The sequence below is a fragment of the Polyodon spathula genome, chromosome 2, assembly GCF_017654505.1.
Source record: "Polyodon spathula isolate WHYD16114869_AA chromosome 2, ASM1765450v1, whole genome shotgun sequence".
Taxonomy (NCBI): Eukaryota; Metazoa; Chordata; class Actinopteri; order Acipenseriformes; family Polyodontidae; genus Polyodon; species Polyodon spathula.
Window position 1 is genome coordinate 49650630 of NC_054535.1, and position 21865 is coordinate 49672494.

At 38.1% G+C, this 21865-nt stretch overlaps 1 protein-coding gene across 7 annotated transcripts in view; it reads right to left on the minus strand.

Moving 5' to 3' along the window:
• Positions 1-3917: 3917 nt before the first annotated feature.
• LOC121297547 (caspase-3-like) overlaps positions 3918-21865 on the minus strand; it is a 29479-nt gene continuing 11531 nt past the window's right edge. For 5 of the 7 annotated variants that reach the window (XM_041223915.1, XM_041223909.1, XM_041223923.1 and 2 more), the window contains 5 exons: positions 8983-9088; positions 8502-8630; positions 7842-8017; positions 7500-7617; positions 3918-6673 (listed from right to left, as the gene is read on the minus strand). In XM_041223915.1, coding sequence (XP_041079849.1) covers positions 6432-6673; positions 7500-7617; positions 7842-8017; positions 8502-8630; positions 8983-9088 — 771 coding nt within the window. In that variant the 3' untranslated portion in view covers positions 3918-6431. Of the gene's footprint in view, positions 6674-7499; positions 7618-7841; positions 8018-8501; positions 8631-8982; positions 9141-9951; positions 10041-15044; positions 15217-21865 lie in introns of those variants that run through there. The other 2 variants (XM_041223969.1, XM_041223961.1) reach the window with 2 other exon arrangements.

A 21865-nucleotide genomic window follows, 5' to 3' on the forward strand; every position in this document is an offset into this window, starting at 1 on the left:
TGCCTACTGAGGCTGGTATCAGATAACATTACTGTAATCTGATACAATTTTTCAGTAGCTTGTAACTAACGGTTCCTATTTCAGACAGGTAACTAAGTTTGGTAACGGATTACATTTTGCGTGAAAAAAATAGTTACTTTTGGTTACGTTTAGAAAAAAGGACTACGGCTAATGCATCAGAAAGAGCTTCAGCAGCACAGAAAAAAATATATCTTTGTAAAATGTAAACTGTCTGAGAAATAACTATTCAAGTATATTAAAAGTTTGTATTCATTATATATATATATATATATATATATATATATATATATATATATATATATATATACACATATATATATATATATATATATATATATATATATATATATATATATATTTTTTTAAAGTGACTTGTAACTAAGTGATTTCCTCAACATTATACTGTATATATCTACCTGGAGATGTGGAATGTGCACACAAGAAGTCAGCTTCTGGCGTTTCATTGATTTCAGCTGATTCCTGTTTTGCTGAGTCTGTCTCAATGCATGAATCATGTTCTCCTCCTCTGCAGGCCTGGTAACGTGAGAAGGATGTTAGAAGAGGGTGACCACAGGTTCACTGTGACCGTTTTGGACCATTTGTTTTTGTTTTTTTAACATTCCTTTTAGTGATGCAGGACTACAAGGACCAGAATTCACTGCGACGTGACTGAACTGTCATAAACAGACCAGATGAAGCTTTGGGTGTTATAATTAATGTACAATCCAGGTAATTCTTGTGCTGTCTTCTCTCAAGACTGTGTTATTGTGCAAAAACAGACTGTGGGTGAGACTTCAGTAGCAAACTATTTCAGACAGGTAAGTCATTGGGTTATATGTTTATTATTGTCTATTGTCGGCTACTTCTAATACAGGAGCTGGTTGAATAAAAAGAGAGGTGGTAAACATATACCTGAAAATGCTCACATAGTACACCAACAAATGTTTTAATCACATAACAGAAAATCATTTAAGTTTAGCCAGCACAAGTGTTCTAAATGCTGTGGTCGTAAAATTAAGAAAAATTATCTGAAAACAAATCCAAATACATTTTCATCATTTTGTTTTACATTTTGTAATATTAGTATGTGTTTGTAATATTAGTATGTGTACATTTTTGCATTAATCAATCAAGCTTTATTTTATATAGCACCTTTCATAGTGGACCACCATCACAAAACGCTTTAGAAGATGCAAAACTACATAATATCTTAAATACAGTGAAAAACAAAGTATAATACATTAAATACAAGGCTAGGATGTGAATTCTAAAACACAGTGGATGTGTGTCATATAGAATCATAAGAAGATACAGTGAAAGATCAGAAGTAGCAAAGACATAACAGCTAATAATAATAATAATATCTTTATATAGCGCCTTTCATAGTGGACCACCATCACAAAGCGCTTTACAGAGGTAAGCTGTGAACTGTGCATCATATGCAGAGTCACTTACAATAGGACATTGATTTAACATCTCATCCACAGGATGGAGCACAGGGAGGTTAGATGACTTGCTCAGGGTCACATAGTAAGTCAGGCAGTGGCAGGAGTGGGATTTGAACTGGTAACAAGCCCTGGACTTTAACCACTGGGCCACATTGCCTCAGTAACAGAATATCAGGCTTAAAGAGCATGGAAAGCAAGAGAGAACAAGTGGATCTTGAGAGCTGATTTAAAGCAAGAGATGGTGGGAGCATGTGACAGAGATCGAATGACGCTTGATGTTAGATCTCCCTCCCAACCTGAGAGGGCGCTAGGTAAAGGGAACAGAGTACCCAGGACTAAAAGGCATTGACACTTTACGTGGGTAGATGGAAGTCGACCATCTAAAAAGGGGCAGAGCTACGGTACCCGAACTCAATGACCCGGATGGGAAACGCTGTAGAATCCGTAGATTGGGGAAGCGGGTGTGATCGTTAACCAAGGGGTCATGAGGAAGGGTATAAAAGGAGACTGTTATTTGCTGAAAACCATGTTTGTCTTGTGTTTGTTGTAACTGTTGTCTGTCTTAACTAGACTACCAGTAACACGATCCAGAGCTGTAGCACAAGCTAGCATCAACCCGGACACCAGCACTTCACTTTTCACGGAGAACTTTTCACCATAAGCACTTAATTTACTCACCATAGGAATAGTGTCTGTGTTTTGTGTTGGTGAAAGAAAGACTTGACTTTTTGGTTTTGGGTCAAACCCAAGGGATTTAAAACAAAATGGCACATGCCGCTATATCACTTCCATCATTTAATATTTACAGATGCTTACCGTAAGGCTCTGGACATTGTAATTACCATCAATAAACACCCTTGCACCTGAAAATAATTGTCTATGTGATTTATTTCCACTCCACTCACCACGTTGCCACAGAGCATCACACACCAAAGCTGGGAGAGTTCTGAAGAGTCAGAGCCATGAAGCTAAACAAGCTATTATGGCTAGTATGACAACAATGGTGTCCTCCACACCCTTTCATTCAGACTCTAGATCAGTGGTGCACAACTCGGTCCTGGAGGGCCAGTGTTGCAGGTTTTTAATCCAGCTACACCATAAAGTACTTTATTGTACCTTATTAGATGCTTAACTGGTCCAATTAACTAATTTAGGGTATGGTTAGAACAAAAACCAGGAGGGACACCAGCCATGCATGACCTGAGTTGTGCACCACTGCTCTAAATTGTCCTTTCCTTAGCAACAACATTAAATATTAAACCTGTGGTAATTCCTAACCAACCTCTATTCCCATTTCAATTAACATACTGTATATTCCATTACAAAATGATTCGGAATGCTATTTTCTTTCTTTTCCAAACCAAAACATTGTTGTTACAAAATTTCCAAGTTCCTGCATGTACTGTAGTTGTTTTATTTTTTCTTCCTAGTTCTGTTAGCAGTTTGTTTTTCAGATAACTGCAGTCAGCAGTGGTAAATGCTTTGAAGATGGCCCTTAATCTGTTCAGCCCCTTCATGACTCACTATACACAACACATTCCTATTTACTCATCCTTATCGCTTCACTATCAACCTTTTAAGCTCTGTGTTTCATTCAAATTTATAAGACCCAACAGTTATCCTTTTTTGGTTCCACTTTGCTTCCTTTTAAATATTCCTTGTAGCCCCTGAGACGAAGCAGATGCGCTCAACAAAAGTTATTTCTTAACTACAAATCTATTTTTATATTAACCTTCCAATCAAAGTACAAGTCTACAGTAGGTTTAGTTTTGCGTTTATCTTGTAAGGTTGTGCAATTAAATAAAGCCGGACTCTTTCAGCACAAAATCCTGTTATATAAAACTGCCCTACCACATTATCTAAATAATCAGTTGAAATGTCGTCATTGAAAAAATAAACAAGCACAGACATGTATATACTTATTAGTATTATAGATTAATTTACTTGTCTGCATTTTTGAGGGGATTTATCTTTCAACATGTTTACTCAATGGAAGTTCCAAGTTACTCTACTGGTTTTCAAATATTTACTTTGCAGTGTTAAAATAATTGTCTTTGTCAGATGGTGTGTAATGACACATCCTGATTAGTGGATGACAGCTCTGAGATATCAAACTCTCATTTGTAAATACTAATGTGTGTTTGTTATCAGCCCTCACAATTACTGTAGGTCATTTAAATAAATAAATAAATATATATATATATATATATATATATATATATATATATATATATATATATATATATATATATATATATATATATATAATATATATATATAAATATCACATTCAACATGACTTTGAAATACTGAGTTGATTCATGGATTGGATTAAAAAAAGTACCTTCCAGACTTCCCATGGCGATTCACAACATTGTTTACACTGTACATGGTTTCTTTTAAGCATATATCACTACATTCAAACACACACTTCGGCGCACAAATACATTTCAGACAATTCTCTTTATTGTAAATGTTGTAAGTTTCTCTTACGAAAACACAAAAAAGTACATCTGTGTTTACCAGCAAATCTGCTATAGCTTTTAACGTTAAGTTTTGCACAGACAACAGCAGACACCTTAAATTAACATTAAAAAGAAAAAAAAAGTTTAAAACTACAATTCCCGGTCTTTAATTAAAATATAAAAAAATATACTGTGCGTTGGGGTCTTATTTTAATGATCCAAACATTGGCAGAACTTTATGCCACAAGCCTGAACTTTAGAAACCTCATTTTACTGGATCGCTAGACATCAACATTTTCATTACCTCTGCCAAGGGCTTAAATTAACCGGAAATTTGGAAGGAGGAAGTAAACTCATACTTCAAATTTACCCTAGTGCAATCTGACTTTTTATGGACGGTTGCAAAGACTTCCAGCCCATCACAAATATGCAGGCGTATTTATATTTCAGACTGAAACTTTACTTGGCTTTAAATGTATTGGATGCAAATGATAGTTTGGGGATTGTGTGCCAGTCCTCTTGATCACATTTCTGAGCGACACAATAATCTAATACAATACATATCCTATACTAAAATTCTGTCTTACAGAGGTTCCACAACAATATCTAAATTGCAAAAGGTTGATAAAATATTCACAACTATTCAGTCTTGTGCTGGTGAACCTCCTACACAAATGCGATTGTTAATCTTCTAATATTCTACATAGAGAATGATTTTGCTGCGTACACAGTAGATAACTAGTTTGAGATGCATCAAAATGCTAAACTTCTCCTATAAAAAGTCTACTTTTAACAGAAAGACTCAAACCCAGTTCCAGCTGGGTTGGATAATGGTGTTGAGTTGGTAATGAATTGGAGGTCAGGCCCATATTGACTGGCTCTTTCAGGGTAATCAAATGTTGCCTTTAAATTGGGATGTCTCACAATACTAGTTAATTTTTCATTTTCATCATCTTACTTATAACAAGCACCCATTTTGAGTACAGTAATACTCTCTATGGTAAATATTTTATGAATACACTTTAAAAGACCTTGTCACATTAAAATAACTAACTCTCAAGAGAAGATGTATGCGCAACAGGCATTTCATTTAAAAGATATAAAAAAAAACCCACCACAATTAAACTATGACTTGAATTATGAAGACACAAATTGTAAAATGCCCCTTAAACATTGTAACGAAAATAAGTATTCAAGTTAAAAATGAGTAATTAAGTATTCCTTTAAAACAGTAAGAGTTTAAGCGTACCCGACACATAGTAAACAACAATACATACAATTGCTCTCCATGAAGAAAATAAACATGTAGTTATCTGGGGGGCTGATACTCACATTCCCAATTGCCTTTAAATAGTATTTATCAGCAGGTATTAATTAAACCCAATGTCAGTTTACAGCATTGGTACAGCAGTAAAAACGGCAGCATCCCAGATGAGAGGAAAACTTGCTTCCAGACGGTTTTTAAAAGACTGAGGAAATTGACACTCACTGGTAATCAACTGTAAAGGTGAAGGAAGGACACCCTTTGTTGTTTTGAATGGCCTTATTTAATACCTGCAGATAAATGCTTCTTAAAGGCAATTACAAGTATGAGTAACAGCAGGACTTTAACGGTTATTAAAAAAGCATTTACTTTTAAATTAGGGGTTTTAATCTTGACATTTCTATTGATAGATTAATCATCTAATCTATGACAGATTAATCACACCTGTCTGCCTGCGATATGAAAATGTATTGAAAAACAATTAAAAGTAATACAAAGTATTAACATAATGCAGTTTACTGTAAATGCTTATGACCATAAGACCATACAACAGTAAAGTATTTTTCTAACATGTAAATATGAAAAATTGTGATCTTAACTGCGCATACACTGATGAGGACTGTGTTCAGAAAAGTTCATTTATCAAATCAATTTCCTTATGTCATCATTCAACAGGTCAGTATATTTCCATTGACTCTGGGCAACAGTGAAACAGACTTAAGTTTTTAAAAAAAATGTAAACATTGAGAAAATTAGTTCAATCCAACCCCTCTCCATAGACAATAGAAACATAGCCCTGCTTTCTCCATATCCCATGATCCCTTGTGTGTCGTGTGACGGAAGTAAAGTCCGAGTTTCAGGACCTTGGCTTCACAGAATATCTCTGGAAGCAGTCTCCAACATGTTTCAAGATTTCTTTTTCCCGCACCGATTTTTGATACCTCGCTCGACAAGATTAAATCGAGCAATTATTTTTGAATAACTCAAAGCTCAAAGATGTGATAATCGATTAAAATCCCCTAACTTTAATATCTGTTTCTAATACATTTGCATCCCTTATCTATTCAGTGGTTATAATTGCATTTTCAGTGTTTAACAGTGAGAACCTGCTGGTATGGATACAGTTATTGCTCCCGGTTAATGTATTCTTTTGAAAGTCTTCAGATGTTCTTGCAAAAACAAACCTCTGCATGTTTAAGTTTATACAAGCTATTCAAAACCACAAAGAAGATATCACAAATACAACCAATGTGGGAAATACACTTCTTTAGTTAGCATTGAGACGATGCATGGAATCTGCTTTTTGTAATTGAAGCCTGCAATGGTTGAGGTGGACTCAAATTCCAGTGCCACCTTGTGGTTAACCCGTGTAAGGATCTGCATGAGCTCCAGCTCCCTGCCGTACTTGCTCAGCACATCACACAGGGACTGGATGAACCAGGAGCCACTTGCAGTGTTCCTCCAGGAATAGTAACCTGCAAATGAACAAGCATGTTAGTAGCACACTTCTCCTGCCATGATTTGGAAAACATGCAGAAAGAACGAGGAAGCACAAAAACTGATAGAAACTGCTGTCAATACAAAATGGCAATCAAGAAGCAGTAGATAAAAAAGAAAAAAATAATTATCTTCCATAAAATATGTTATAAGTCATGTAATTCTATCTAAAAAAGGCTCAAGGGTGTTAACTGTTGTTAAAACTAAAAGGGTTACATACAAACCATGCACTGACAAAGCCTGCAAGACCAAAGCTCATTCAAATTTAATTTATCTTATCACATTTCTGCTCTGGTTAACTACATATATATACTTATACACTATCTTGGCACCCCCCCTCACATTTTCATTGTGCAAACAAATTTACAGCCATGAATGGGTCATTGCAGAGTCCAAAGCTCATCTCTAAATATGCTTATAATGCAGTTCTTTTTAGTTCAACGTGATCAATGGCACAACATGCCTACAACAAGTAAAGAAAATACTGCATTTCAGATATTTCATAGATTTATAAATAACCAAAAAATCCCCAATGAGACTTTCCCTTTGGGTTTGTATACATAAATGTGGATGCCTTTATTATACTGTAATGTACTCCCTTAAAATATATATTAAAGAAGCTTGTAGCTTTGAAATCACCCAGTGTCTTGTTCTGTCTTTCATCAGAATAGACGTTCAAACAGAGGGCTTGGATCTACAAATCTACTTTTAGGAAGCACACAGAAAGATCTATACAATGTGATCCACTAATATAGCTTCTTTTAGTAGTCGATTATTAAAGTCAGGAAATGGGGTGGAATTTACCTGGAGCAGTGGAGTACGCGTACAAGAAATCAGCCTCCACAGGGATCGTCTGGGGAGAGCTGTCACTTTCAATACTGTCAGATTCAATACCTCCGTCTAGCTCTGTTCCTCTACAAGCCTACATTAAATAACATAACAAATTGATAGCATCCAACTATTTGACTTATTAAACTCATACATTGTCTACCAAAAGCAAACTGGACACCCATACTAGATACATAGAATGTGAACCTAGCAAGTAAACAATAATCCAGCTCTAGTTTTTAACAGAGTTGCCGTAGTAAAGCAGATTCACCATGGAATATATATTTATATTTTATTTTCTCAAATAATAACCATTACCTGTATGAAAAACAACTTCGGCTTGCCAACCAGTGTCTTGCAGCGGTCTCCCCTGAAAATGCTGGTCAGTCTTTTCATTTCGATACAACCGTCCGTTCCGTAAAGCACTCCTTCATCTCCATGGCTCAGCAGAGCACACACAAAAGAGGCCTCTTTGCTGTGATCTGCCCGGGCAACTGAAACACAGCCATGACTGTTAAGACTCGGCAGGTATACTGAGAAAGAAATAACTGTCATGTAAGTTTTCCCATTTAGGATTACATTTGATTTTCTCAAGTGAAGGGAATAGTAAGAGAATGGAATTGGAAAAGTCCAAATCCAGCTTATCTGACTTAAACTTCATTTTCTTCTTTTAAAAAACAGTAATTATCCTTTATACCCTCAACTAGAGCATGGCATAGTGCAATATTAATATAATTGAACATTTTCTGCAACATAGGAGTGCTTCACTGTCTGGTAAGGCCCTTCTCGTAATGTTAAATATCCTTGCCTCAGTCATTTAACAGCATGAGGCAGGTCTAACCAGACAGTAAAGCACTCCTTCAGGTTCTACTGCTAAATTATTTAACATTTTTAATTATTTAACATCCCTCTTGGCTAGAGCTGTGCTTGGATAACATGATGGGATTTCTCTCTAGAGCCCAGAAAGTTTCCACTTACTAGATTGTAAACACTGCTCGATCTGCCTGCAGGTCTGGTCATTGAAAACCTTTACTTTATAACCCAGCATTTTGAAGCTTTTCAAGAGACTTCCTGCATCCACATCTGTTCCATTTCGAACATTCATTCCTGTTAGAATCAGAAAGAAGTTATCCACACATGCGCAGCAATATACTGTAGTTCTCTAGTTTTTAAAAGACACAGCATTTGTGAATTCTACTGTAAAGTAAATGTGGGTTTTATTATATAGTTAGTACAGACATAATGACAATTTCTTTCTGTTGCAGGGTCCTTGGATTTATTAAATTGACCTATTAGGCTTTTAATTAACCTTTCACATGGTAGCTCCGTGGCACTTTCAAATGTTCAAAAGTAATAAAATAATCCATTAAATCAATCAGACGGTTTCTAAAGAAATGAAAAATGAAATGAAAAGTAGCATTTAGGTCCTACATTGAGTATTGATAGTATCACACAGTACCTGTCTTTTTATCAAAGTTCTTGTTGTTAATTATAATACACTGGCCGATGCTTGGATAGTTCATGTTATATCTGTAGGGGTGTGCATGGTCTGGCTTGGCATCCACCTGCATGTCTTCATCATGGGGCTGCTGAACGGTTCTAGAGGAAGAAGATGCACTTCAAGGCGCATAGTACAGTGAGTGCAGCAGCAATGCAAGTGAGGATTCAGCAGTTTGCACAAAACCTCCACAATTCAAACTGCTTTATTACTTTTTAAAAATGAGATTCTGATCCAATTGTCATTTTAACATTTTTTTTAATGACATACAGTACTGTAGGTCAGTGTTTCCCATCCCTGTTCCTGGCGGCACACCATGTCTGCTGTTTTTCATTCCAACGCAGTGCTTAATTGCTCAGTTGAACTGAAAGTGATTAACTGGGCATTTTCCCATTATTTTCAAGATATTCGTTTGTTGTAATGGTTCAATTAATCAACTGAGCTGCACTGGAACGAAAACCAGCAGACATGGTGTGCCGCCAGGAACAGGGTTGGGAAACACTGTTGTAGGTAATAGAGTAGTAATTTACATGAATTAAAGGCTCTCCGTTTGACAATGATCTATAGAAATAAGCTGAAAATACAGGGAGTGAAACCCTTATTCAAACAGTTTCCTAAGTAACGGCTGAACTGACAAGATGCAACCGATACCTACTGTATTTGCAGCATTTCCTTTCTCCAAGTGTCACATCTTTCTAAGATAATGTGGCCGCTATACTGTAGCACCCCCTAGAACCAACCTGTCTAGTTACTTGTATTAATACATACAGTGTACTAAACCATGTTAAACAAAATGTATGTCGAATACAAAATGCCGACTACCTAACAGTATACAGTTTGTTACCCTCCCACTAACAGTACCATAATGTCAAAAAACCTCATCTATCAACAAAATAAAAAAAGACAACCATAAACACAACAGCATCCTACTCTTTCATGATAACAGGTTTAGCATCCACAGCATCTCCTCCAGACTTAAGATCTCTCGAGTCCTTTGTCTCTGCCATCATTTTTTTCTTCTAGAAGAAAGAAAATCTACTGTGAGACGAATACTAAAAAAATATATATCACTGGCTTTTAAAGGTGCTATTCCTTTACTCATGGTTACATCACATCTTTGTTGCTAACTGAGCTACACAGCCAATAGCAGCTGCTGTTCTGCAAACAGGCATGCTGATGATGTCATGTTTAGTCAAGAGACTATAATAAACCAGGCAAATATTCACATTTTTTAGAAACCTTTCAAAATCTACTTCTTGGGAACCGGTGAAGCGATTGATCTGACACTTGGCATATATCATCAGGATCCAAACCCACATCAAGTTTGCGAAGCAGAAGTTTCTGCGATAAATTTTAAAGTCAAAATGGCTGCCACAAATCTTATCGAAACGTGCCCCTAACAACAAACTGCTGCTGTTTGAAACACGTTTGACCAACAAACTCCGAACATGGTAGTTATTGTCCCAGTAACAACAGAACACAAATGTCAAAATGGTTATGTTTTATAAAACAAAATGGCCGCAAGGTGTATCTTTATGTCTGAAATTTAAAACTGCCTTGGTTGACAAACGATTTACTTGACTAACTCGCACCATCCCTGACACTGTAGCAATACCACTGACTTTTAAGAAACATGGGTTAAAGAAGATGGCTGCCTGACGCATTTTTGAAAAAAATTAAACTTTCAATATCTTCTTCTGTGGAACAGCTGAAGCTGCTGATTTTAAACTTGGCACATTGAGAACTAAACACGCTTAGACAGGTACTGATACTGGGGCTTGGGAACCGTAAAACTGCCTGGCAGTTCTAGTTACAAAATTATTTTTATAATATTTGTTTCAGGTTGCCATTCTTTCTTGTATTACATTATATTTAATGAGTTAATAAACTGCCACACGTGTATTCTTATTGTTTTGTTATGCAGCATTACCAACCCTAGAGAGGTAGGGATTCAAAAGAGCTGAAGAGAAGATTTCAGGCAGTTGAGACCAAGAAAGTGCTTTTCTGCTGTATTTAAGTGAAATTATATTGTTCATATATTGGTTATGCTGCTTTAGTTGTGACTTCAATATAGTGCGTACTGTATGTTTTGTAAGTTTGAAAGTCCTGTTGCAAAAAGTTTAGTTTTATTGCAGTTTTTCATTAGAAATAAAAAAATCATAAAAAAACATTTAATCAGGAATTGACTTGTAAAAGTGATAATTGCTCATCACTACTCTCAATTAATTGAACTAACAAGTAGCTTAATTAGGCCTTTTTAATTGTTTTCCGATCCTAAAAAGTTGCAGATGTCAAGTTATTTGTAACATCATTACTTCCCTTGATTTGAATTTAACACTCTTCACTACATATATCTGAGCATTTTATCGGTCTTTCCTAAAGCTTCCCCACATTACCTAGATGAAGGCATTACTAATGCATTGTAGTCAACATAAACTCCTAGATCTTTTTCATAGATTCCTTTTTCAATTTCAGTATGTCCCATATGGTATTTATAACACACATTTGTATTGCCTGCATGCAGTAGCTTACACTTCTCTATTAAATGTCATTTTCCATGTGTCTGCCCAGTTCTGAATGCTGTCTAGATCATTTAGGAATGACCTTTGCTGCTATTCCTCCTATTTTTGCGTCGGCTGCAAATTTAACAAGTTTGCTGACTATACCAGAATTTAAGTCATTAATGTAGATTAGGAAGAGCAGAGAACCTAACAGTGATTCCTGTGGTACTACACTGGTTACCTCGCTCTATTTTGAGGTTTCTCCCCTAATCAGTACTTTGTTTTCTACATGTTAACCACTCCCGAATCCATGTGCATGCATTTCCTTGAATCCCTACTGCGGTCAGTTTGAGAATTAATCTTTTATGCAAGACTCTGTCAAAAGCTTTCTGGAAATCTAAATACACCATGTCATATGCTTTGCAATTATCCATTATCGAAGTTACATCCTCAAAAAAAATAAATAAATAAATAAAAAACCAAGCAGGTTAGTTAGGCATGATCTCCCTTTCCTAAAACCATGCTGACTGTCACCCTGGATATTGTTACCATATAGGTAATTTTCCCATTCTGGATCTTGATAGTTTCCATAAGTTTACATATAATATAAAAGTCAGGCTAACTGGTCTGTAGTTACCTGGTTTGGTTTTGTCTCCCTTTTTGTGGATCAGTATTACGTTCGCAGTTCACCAGTTTGTCAGTACAACCCGTCTCAAGAGACTGTTGCACGATCTTGATTAGCAGTTTGTAAATAACTTCTTTCATTTCTTTGAGTACTATCAGGAGGATCTCATCCGGCCCAGGGGATTTGTTTATTTTGAGAGCTCCTAGTCCCTTTAACATTTCTGCCTTTGTTATACTAAAGCTATTTAAAATTGGATAGGAACAGGTCGGCGTGTGGGGCATGTTGTCCGTATCCTCCTTTGTAAAAACTCGTGAAAGGTAACCATTTAATATATTTTCTACTTTTTTCTCTTCAATGATTTTGCCATTTGTATCTCTGAGACGCAAGTTCTAAAGACTTAGTCCAATTATGGGTTTAGTTAAGTAATTGAGAGCTCAGTAGGAATGAAAACCGGAAGACACAGGGGGTCCCCAGGACTGGGTTTGAGAGCCCACGCTCTTCCATCAAAAAAGTTTGTTGCAATTGACCCACAGAGACAAGACACTAGGGGCTGAACTATGCGTCGACACAATAGAACCTCAGGTTTTATGGCACCAGATTATGGAGCATTATAAAGGGTCAAAATTAAACAGTTAATTTGTTAATTCTTAAGTTAGTTCGTAAATTTATAAATTTGAAGATAATTTGTCAATTCAAGTTAAGTCGTAAATGAGCGGTTTGCCAATTGAACTTAAGTTCACTTGGCAATTTAACTTTTTAAAACTTCATGTTTGAACACTGTCAAATCACACAAGGGTGCATCTACAAATCGATAATGCTGCCAATGGTTGTTTATGTCTTTGTCGTGATGTTGATGTGTTCCTAGCAGTAACTAGGAACACAGCTACTGGAGGGGGCTGGGGGGGGGGGCAGTTTCTGTAGCTGGGGCATGGATGAAGATTATGCTATCTGAAATAATACATGTTACACAAGTATAACAAAGCATTGCATCCCTTGTATGTTTAATTAAAAGATTAAAGGACATCCCTGCGACAATCATTCAAAACTAAACTGTTGGCACAACGTTGTCATGAGTGAGGAATGTAGCAAATAGCTGTATTTAGTCGCTTCTGAGTCAAGGAATTACGAAGCCATGACTTTAGGCTTCAAAGAGCATGAAGCTCTGCTCAGAGCCTCTTACCCCCCCCCCCCCCCCCCCCCCCCCCTTTGAAATATTTCTTGAAACATTGAGGGTTTCCCTACAAGTGAAATACTTCATATAAATAGTTTTGCTATTAAAATGGTGCTAGTACTGTACTGGTATAAGAAAAGGGCATTTTTAAAGAAGTACTTTCAGCTTCCATCCATTTAAAATACACAGATGCACTTGTAGCTTGAACCTCATACTGCAGTGTATGGATGATAATGTAAATAAATAAACACCAAGCTCCATTAGTTTGAAACTTGAAATGTGTACCTGTTTACACACAACAACTCAACATTAATATAAGAGCTTTTGTTATTGCAATTGTTTATTTATTAGTTTAGTAATGCATAGTAAAATGGCATTTTTTGATAAATAGATGCGAGAGTCTGCCGTGTATTTAAAAACACATAGAATTTAGAAACAGTAATATATCGTCATTAATATGGTATAACTATACAAAGTGATACTGTATTTAGTTATTGTCTTTTTTGCACAAAGGTCATTTTGCGGTTTTAAATTTACCGTTTCAATTTCAAATGAAAAGTTAATCTGCAAGTAGACAGAAACCTCAGTGTGATAACATTAGTAAATAACTCGCGCTATGGTGAATTACAAACTTAAACCATTTCCTGTGTTTTAGATACTGCAACGTAGTGCATCCTCCTGTCTTTGTCCATCATCTTGTCATTCACCCCAACGTTACTGTTTTCTCAGGCTGTACAAAAGAACCCCTCCAAAACTTGCCAACCGGGGCGTTTAAATTAAGCATCATGTATGATCACTTCTCATTGGTCAGTTTCCCAAGTTAAAGTGTGTGCAGCTCCAGGATTTGATCAACATTACGGATCAGTGGCGCCTGATACAGATCCTCGTAGTAAAACACCTGCTTATTATCTGGCTCCGATCCCACTTTAAAAAGTGATGGGCATGGCCCCCGTGTAAATTACGCGTATAGTTCTTAATGCACATCTGAAGCTGTACAGCTAAAGAAACCTACAAGAATGCACGTATTTACCCCCAGGCTTTAAACAGACCGCCATCATTGCCAAATTTAATTGAAAGTTCAGTTAGCAAAGAGTTATTTTACGATTTAACGTAAGAATTGACATTAACTATATATACACAACTTTAAGAATTACATTTATAAATGCAAGAATTAACTTAATTGACGAATTAACAAACGACTTAATTTTTACCATTATAATGCTCCATACCAGATCGTCACTCACATGCACTTTAGTTTTTATTTTTGTTATTTTTCACAAACATGCAACAAAGAATATTATTGGAAATCAATTTTTATAATATGCAGCGATAATAAAACTAAAACGTTGTTGATGCCGTGAATTTGAGTTAGAGGGCGTTACAAATACTGTATAAGAAATACCTTAATCCACCACACCTTCGGGATGCAATGTATTTACAGTAGCTGAACTAAATGTGAAAATAGTTTTCTTTTAAAATCGGACTTTAGTCAAGAAATATTAGTTAATAATATATTAATATTAGATCTGAATCACGAGTTTTGTTTTAAAAATATAAAAGTCAAAAAGCAAGGTTTAACATACAGTTCAGGTTTATATCCGTAATCCACATGTGTAAATTAATCATAATTCGCATACAACAACGCCACAATACAATGTTGCCGTTTCAGACAAAAAAAAACAAACAAAACAAACACCAACACAACATACGGAAGTAGCCTACTTACACTTGGGAGGACTGATTACTCCTTATTCGATGTCTTGATGAACAGTACTAGTTAAACCTTCCGTTGTCGGTTGTTCTTTCAGTTCTTTTTCGTGGGGACAGACAGAGTCCAAGCCCCTCCTCTCAGTGGCAGGTCAGAAACCAGCCACCGAAGCAGATTAGCGCAGTTTCCGACCTCATTGTAGGTGCACGTTGTGTTGCAGACGTAAGAAAGATGAGGACTGGTAGTTTTACGTAGATGTGTCAGCAGGAAGTAGAAATTTGCAGTGCACCTCGTTAAATGTAATCGCTTTTTACCAAACTAGAATTATAAATAAATAAATAAATAAAAATAGCAAGTCCCAATTGTAGTGTTGCCCCACTCTAAGCAGTGTCTTCGGCGCTAAACTGTTTCTCGAATTAATGGTTTCTCTGTAGTAGTGTATCGGGTAAATTGTTTTAAAATACCATGTTTAAAAACTCAGCTTTTGAAGGATTGACCGTTCTGCTTAGAGATATTGTCACGTAAACACTCAGAACTGGTTGAGAGCTGACCAGGTGACAAACCACTGTTAACTACAATCGTTAACCCTCCAGTTTTATACTGCCTACAGGTTATTTTAGGATTCTGTGTGCCACCCACCCCACCCAAGATGAACATCCAAGGACCACAACACAGCTAAGTAAACTTTAATTTTTATTGTAATGAATGGCCAATCTATCCAAATCACCATTTACACAATATCAAATCTTACTAACACAATTGGACAGGCCGCATCAAACCCAGAGCCAGCTTCTCCCTGTCCCAAATGCTTTCCCACTGGTCATTGTCCAACAGGGTGTCAGCCCAAAACTACAGGTACATGCTCTGACAAGCAAAAAGAACAAAACAAATCCACCATCAGTGCATTCACATTGCAACATAGTGTATCACACTTTGAAGTTTCTAACAGTACTCCAGCAGGTTGTCATGTACAGACAACCACAGTTATTTTGTACAATCAGTATAATGCTATTTGACACACTTCATAACTCATATATAGTAGTAAAGTCAATGTGTTGTACTGTCAAATAAAATGGTTTCCAATTGCACATTAAATTATTCTATCCCTATGCACTTATCTGCAAGTTAGACAGGGTTCACCATTCAAGCAAAAGTACTACTACTTGGTACAACTTTTCCAGGTTCTTCCTTCAGTCTGTTCCTCTCATCCACTTCCTAGTCTGCCCTGCTCTCTGGCTGCATTGTGCTGACAGTACACCTTTTATAGAGCAATTAGTAATCAGATGACATAATGGGTAACAGCTGACAGAATTAGGTTCCTCCGAATGTCAATCAGTTCTACCATTTGATCACCAGAGTACTAATAATAAATACAACAAAATCATAAAACACAAAGCAAAAACTGAACATAGTAAGTAATAGAAAATAAAACAACCAAATAATCACAGCAAAATGATAACAAACAGTGCAAATCAATCAATCATTGAAAAGTGAAAAAGTGCAGTTTGGATTTGGAATTGCCTGTGTGTTGAGTTTGATTCAACCCAACAACATGGTTAAACAAGGACAGTTTACCACGATATCTAAATAAAATTCTTCCAAAAGTATAAAGTGCCCAACAGGATAATAGACTTGTCAATTTAGCAATTGTTACGCAACTTCCTCAAGATGTAGACTGCAATGCATCGACCCAGACAATCAAAAAGCTATGGTTTGTATCCACAAAGCCCCTATAACCCATTTCCAACTAATCTTCATCGCTAGCCCATCATCACTTGTTCATTTGCTCCAGGTAGGTGGGTGGCCTTCAGCATTTCACGCCTGTTGATTCCTCTGTGGCTGACTTAGTGCAGACTATATCAACGCTGTCCCATGATTCCTGACCTAATAAACAGTGCAGGGTCACGGAAATGCACTTAAAAAGGGCATACAGCGCAGGGTCGCTGGCAGCTAGAGGAGCAAACATTGCTGGTATGCTGACCATGTACCAGTCGCAGCTGCTGCAGGACCTGTCTGCCCAGCCTTCTCATATTATTAATGAGCTGAAGCTGGTGAATGCCCAGCTGCTCCACATAGCTTGGCACAGTGGCCAAGCTATCGGACATAACCTGGGAACCCTTGTGGTTGCACAACGCCAGCTTTGGCTCTCCCAGGCTAGGGTCCCAGACGCAGACAAAGTATCTCTGCTCAATGTGGCCATTCTCCCGGCTACACCTTTGGGCCAGCCGTGGAAGAGATGCTGCAGCGGTCTCACTTAGCGAGGGAGTCAGGGGCAACAGCAATGGAGACCCAGAGCTGCACCATCACAGACTGTTGTGCGCAGTGTCCAGGTGGGTGATCACCTTGGCCAAGCAGGCAGTACCCCCGCAACCGACTCTCAGCACAGTGCCAGACAGAGACCCCAGCAGCACCCAACAACAGAGGCAGCATCAGCCAAACAAGCCCAGCAAGCTTGGCAACAGCAGCAGCAACCCTGCTGGACTCCAGCCTCAGGCCCTGTACCCATTCAGCCAGCACCACCTTCTGGCATGGAGTCAATGCACCACCAACGTGGGGGTGATGCAACCGTCCACTCCAACTACTCACTCCAGTTTCAAGCCTGACCTCTTCTCATCCGGGGGCTCGTGAACACCCTGGCGTCCAACTCTCCACAGGTCTCTGTCCTCACGCAAGAATTGGATGCTTTACTCGCAATTCGCCTTGTAGAATCCTGTGAACAAGCTGGCTGTAGGGTCAGGCCAGAAAGGAGTACACAGACACAGGCAGTACTGGCAGGTGAAACTGAGATGCTGTGGTATTCAGTGCGTTTATTAACACAGAGAAAATAAAATGCTGAACAAAACAGAACACGGCACTTTGGGCCAAAATAGACAAACAAAACGAACAGACACTAAAAACAGGTCACGAACACTAAACACAAACAAGTACGGTGCTGTTGCTTCCAGCACTCGTAGCAGTTATTTATTATTACCTTTTTATTTTACTCTCTTCACTCTCTCCCGTTCTTTCGTCCTGAACACACAACCTTGAGTGAGTGAAATGTGCATCTATATATACTATTGTGCCGGGATTCAATTACTATTTAATTATTCACTTGAATTGCAGACGTGAACTAATTTGTACAATCCATTCGGTCTGTCATTCGATCTGTCTCTGGCTCCCAGGACCTTCTCCAAGTGCATGGACGCAGTTCTGGCACCTCTGCGGCTGCAAGTGGTCAGGGTCCTCAATTACTTAGACGATTGGCTCATCTGTGGCCAGTCACAGGACGAAGCCATGTCTGACACGGCTCTATTGACGGAGCATCTTACCCAGCTAGGGCTCACACTCAATCTGGAAAAGAGCTCCCTTTTGGAGTTTTGGAGGTATTGGAGAATTGGAGGTATTCCACTCGCCCTCCTTCTCTTCCTAAGCAAATCAGAGACTTAATACACTCTTCCCTGTCAGGGTGCTGAGATGTTACACTGACAGGTCTCAATCATGGCAACAGACAACTTAGTTATTTGTGTGTTATGGGTTGCGTACTCAAGGTAAGCCACTTTCCAAGCAACGACTGTCGCATTGGATGGTGGATATGATCCAGCTGGCTTATGAGCTGGCTTACCTACCCTTTCCAAGTGATGTTACAGCTCACTCAACTAGAGGGTATGTGACATCTTGGGCAGTATTTCATGGAGCATCCCTGCCTGACATATGTAATGCTGCGGAGTAGACCACACCGCACATGTTTTTAAGGTTTTCCGACTGAATGTAGCTACTTCAGTGGCACTTTATGCGAGGTCCAGAGTCCTTGATGCAGCTTGCCCTCCTGCGCAGCAGCCTTCCAGTTAGGCTCGCGCCAGGGCAAGGCTTGTGGCTGCTTTGGCTCACTGCGACAGCTTGGGTATACATTTCCCAACTCATAATGGTTGACATTTCAAGATTGAAAAGGAACGTTAGGTTACTTACCTTAACACTGGTTCCCTGAAAAAGAAATGTCAACCATTAATTTTGCGAGGTTGCTAGCTCGCCTTCATGGCAATACAGAATCAATTGGTGAAGGTTGCTGTGTGAAGTACCGTCTTATTCCCAAAATGTAACAGACACGTGGTCACACCAGGCCTATCAGGCAGCTTTTTAAATATGTGCTCAGGTCATGTGACACAAGGGTCATTTCCCTACTCTCAATGGTTGACATTTCGAGACTGAAAGGGAACCATGGTTACCAACATTCTAATTGAAATAACGTTTGGTCACAGTAGAGCCATATCTTGTAAAGATAAAGGTATCATTTAAAATTTGTTGCAAATAAACCATAGAAAATGCAGCTTATGAAAGTGTATTACACAGACTTTTATAGCATAAATTTACAAGTAAAAATAATATGCACAGAACAAAACATTAGATAGTTGAACAAAACTAACTGTTCAGAGTCTAAGCACCACCCCTCTCCTGCTTCAGCATAGCTGGACTCAGAGTCACTGGAAGGCTAGGCAGACGGGCCTGCTTTGTCCTGCTGCGGAGACTTCAGCCGTCGGCCAGGGTATTGTGCACAATATTAATTAAGTGTTTTCCTCTTGCGCCCCATTTTCAAATCAAACTAGTAACTGTCACTGTATACCTAAAGCAAAATCTTATGTTCAGTTGTGTTCATTGTCAGAAATTAGTATAGCAAGGGAACAACTTCAACTTTTAAAATATTTGCATATCATGCAGATTTCATACATTAACCCCCAACTTAACTTACCAGTGATGGAATAGTTAACAATGTTTTATGCCATGGAAAACATCTGTAGTGTTCACATAATGAACACGCTTTACATTTTTAATTTAATTGGATTTAATACCTGTCACAAGGCTGGTTGAGTGGTGACATCAGACCCGGAACAGTAACACACAGGACAGAGACGCAGAGTTTGGTGAAGCTGAGCGCTTGCTTGCGCTCAGCATTTAATAGGTAAACAGACAGTAAATGAAAAGGTGTAACAACACACTGACACCAAAACAGGACACGGCACTCGCAGCCAAAATAAATAGACTAACAAACAAAGTGGACGAACAGAAAACAAGCACCGTGCTGGAGCTTCCAGCACGAAATAGCAATTGTTATTTAGATATATCTCCTTCTCTCACCCATTCTCCACTCACCAAACACACAACCCTGAGTGAGTGAAAACATGCTGCTTTTATGCAGCTGTACCGAGGCTCGATTGCTAATCAATCATTCAATTGGAGTCTCGGTACAACTGCACATGAATGAATTAAGTGCAATTCCCGTGCTCACATATTAGTACATTTTACCTGCACGTGAAGTGCTGCGCAATCGTCGTGCCTAAATACAATACATTTGTAACCCATATTATATCCTGTGTACCAATGACTATACACCAACATTAACACGCCACATGCAACATATAACACAGAAATACACACAGGGGCAGGGCAACATTGCCACAATACCATATCCTTGCTCAAGGTTAATATTGGAATTGTATATTTTATGAATACATTGTAACTGGAAATGGATACAATTTCACTAAAAAGATAATGCTTTCATTATACAAACCAACATGTAAGTCGTGTGACCTGGACTATAACCTTAAAGGGGATATGGGTCAGGGTTGGAGGTGACACAAGGTAGCTGGTTCTTTTGAACAGCAGTATCGGCATAATGCTTGAGTGTGCTACACCCCCTTGTCAGCTTCAAGTCCGCCCTCAGACTTGTTCACCAGGCTACAGGCTTCCAAGTGCATTCCGGGGTACCTGCATCCCACTTCTTACACCAAGATTGTAAAGATCTTAGTTCCCACAGGTAGGGGTTTCTTACAGGCGGAGGTGGGACGCGAACCCGGGACCTCCCACACTGAAGCATAGCGCCGGCACTGCAGTACAATAGAGCCGGCTACTTACTATTAAAATAAAACATGAAATAGGCTACCTCAAATGTTGCTCGCTCCATCCAAAAATGAGCTTTAAATGCAACATTGGTATAGTAGGCTATATCACAACATTCTCAACGTAATTTTCTACCCTCACTGGACTATTTGAGTTCACTGCTGTGACAGCCACTACGCTGCAATATTCGTTACTGAGTATACTGTCATGTAGACATGATGCTGTTAATCTTCCGGAAACTCCTGCAAAACTAACCCCATTGCAACTTTCTCCACCATTTTTGAAAACGTTCACTAAACATACTATTGTCACAACACTTCCGGGTACTTAAGGAACGCTAAACTAAACAGTAAAATTTAAAATGAGTGATTCGGCATGTCGGCGTGTAGCTTCAGAATCTAAAAAGAATATTACAAAATCTTAAATGCAAGTTTTTATTAAATAGGCTACATCATTACTTAAGGAGGTGAATGATGTTTGGATTCTCTCAAGGTAAAACCAAACTGCATTATTGTTATTTTGTGTATTATGTTTGTTTGTGGCTGAAGGGTATATTATCACGTTATGTTTTGTTTTAGGGACGAGACTGCCGTCAGTCACTGGTTTCTGTGTTTGTTTTATGTTGCTGGTTGATATAGCTGTGCTTATGTTGTATTGGCTAAATTCCCATTGTATTGTTAATTGTGGACACACAGGCTATTTCTGTTTTTATTGTTTTAATATTCCTGTGTGTGTGTGTTTGTTTGTGTTTTTGTTGTTGCGAGAGAGCGAGGCACTATTTTTATGGGGTCAGTACTCCATGGGGGAATTGCCATTCCATTTATATACTGAGCATCAAAAGAAACTTATCACTTATATTTGGGTAAAATTCACTAGATGTGACATAAAAATGACAAACTGTGTTTTAGAGCAGGTGCAGTGACTTTTTTATTGTGCTGATTAACAGTTGACATCATAAAGATGCT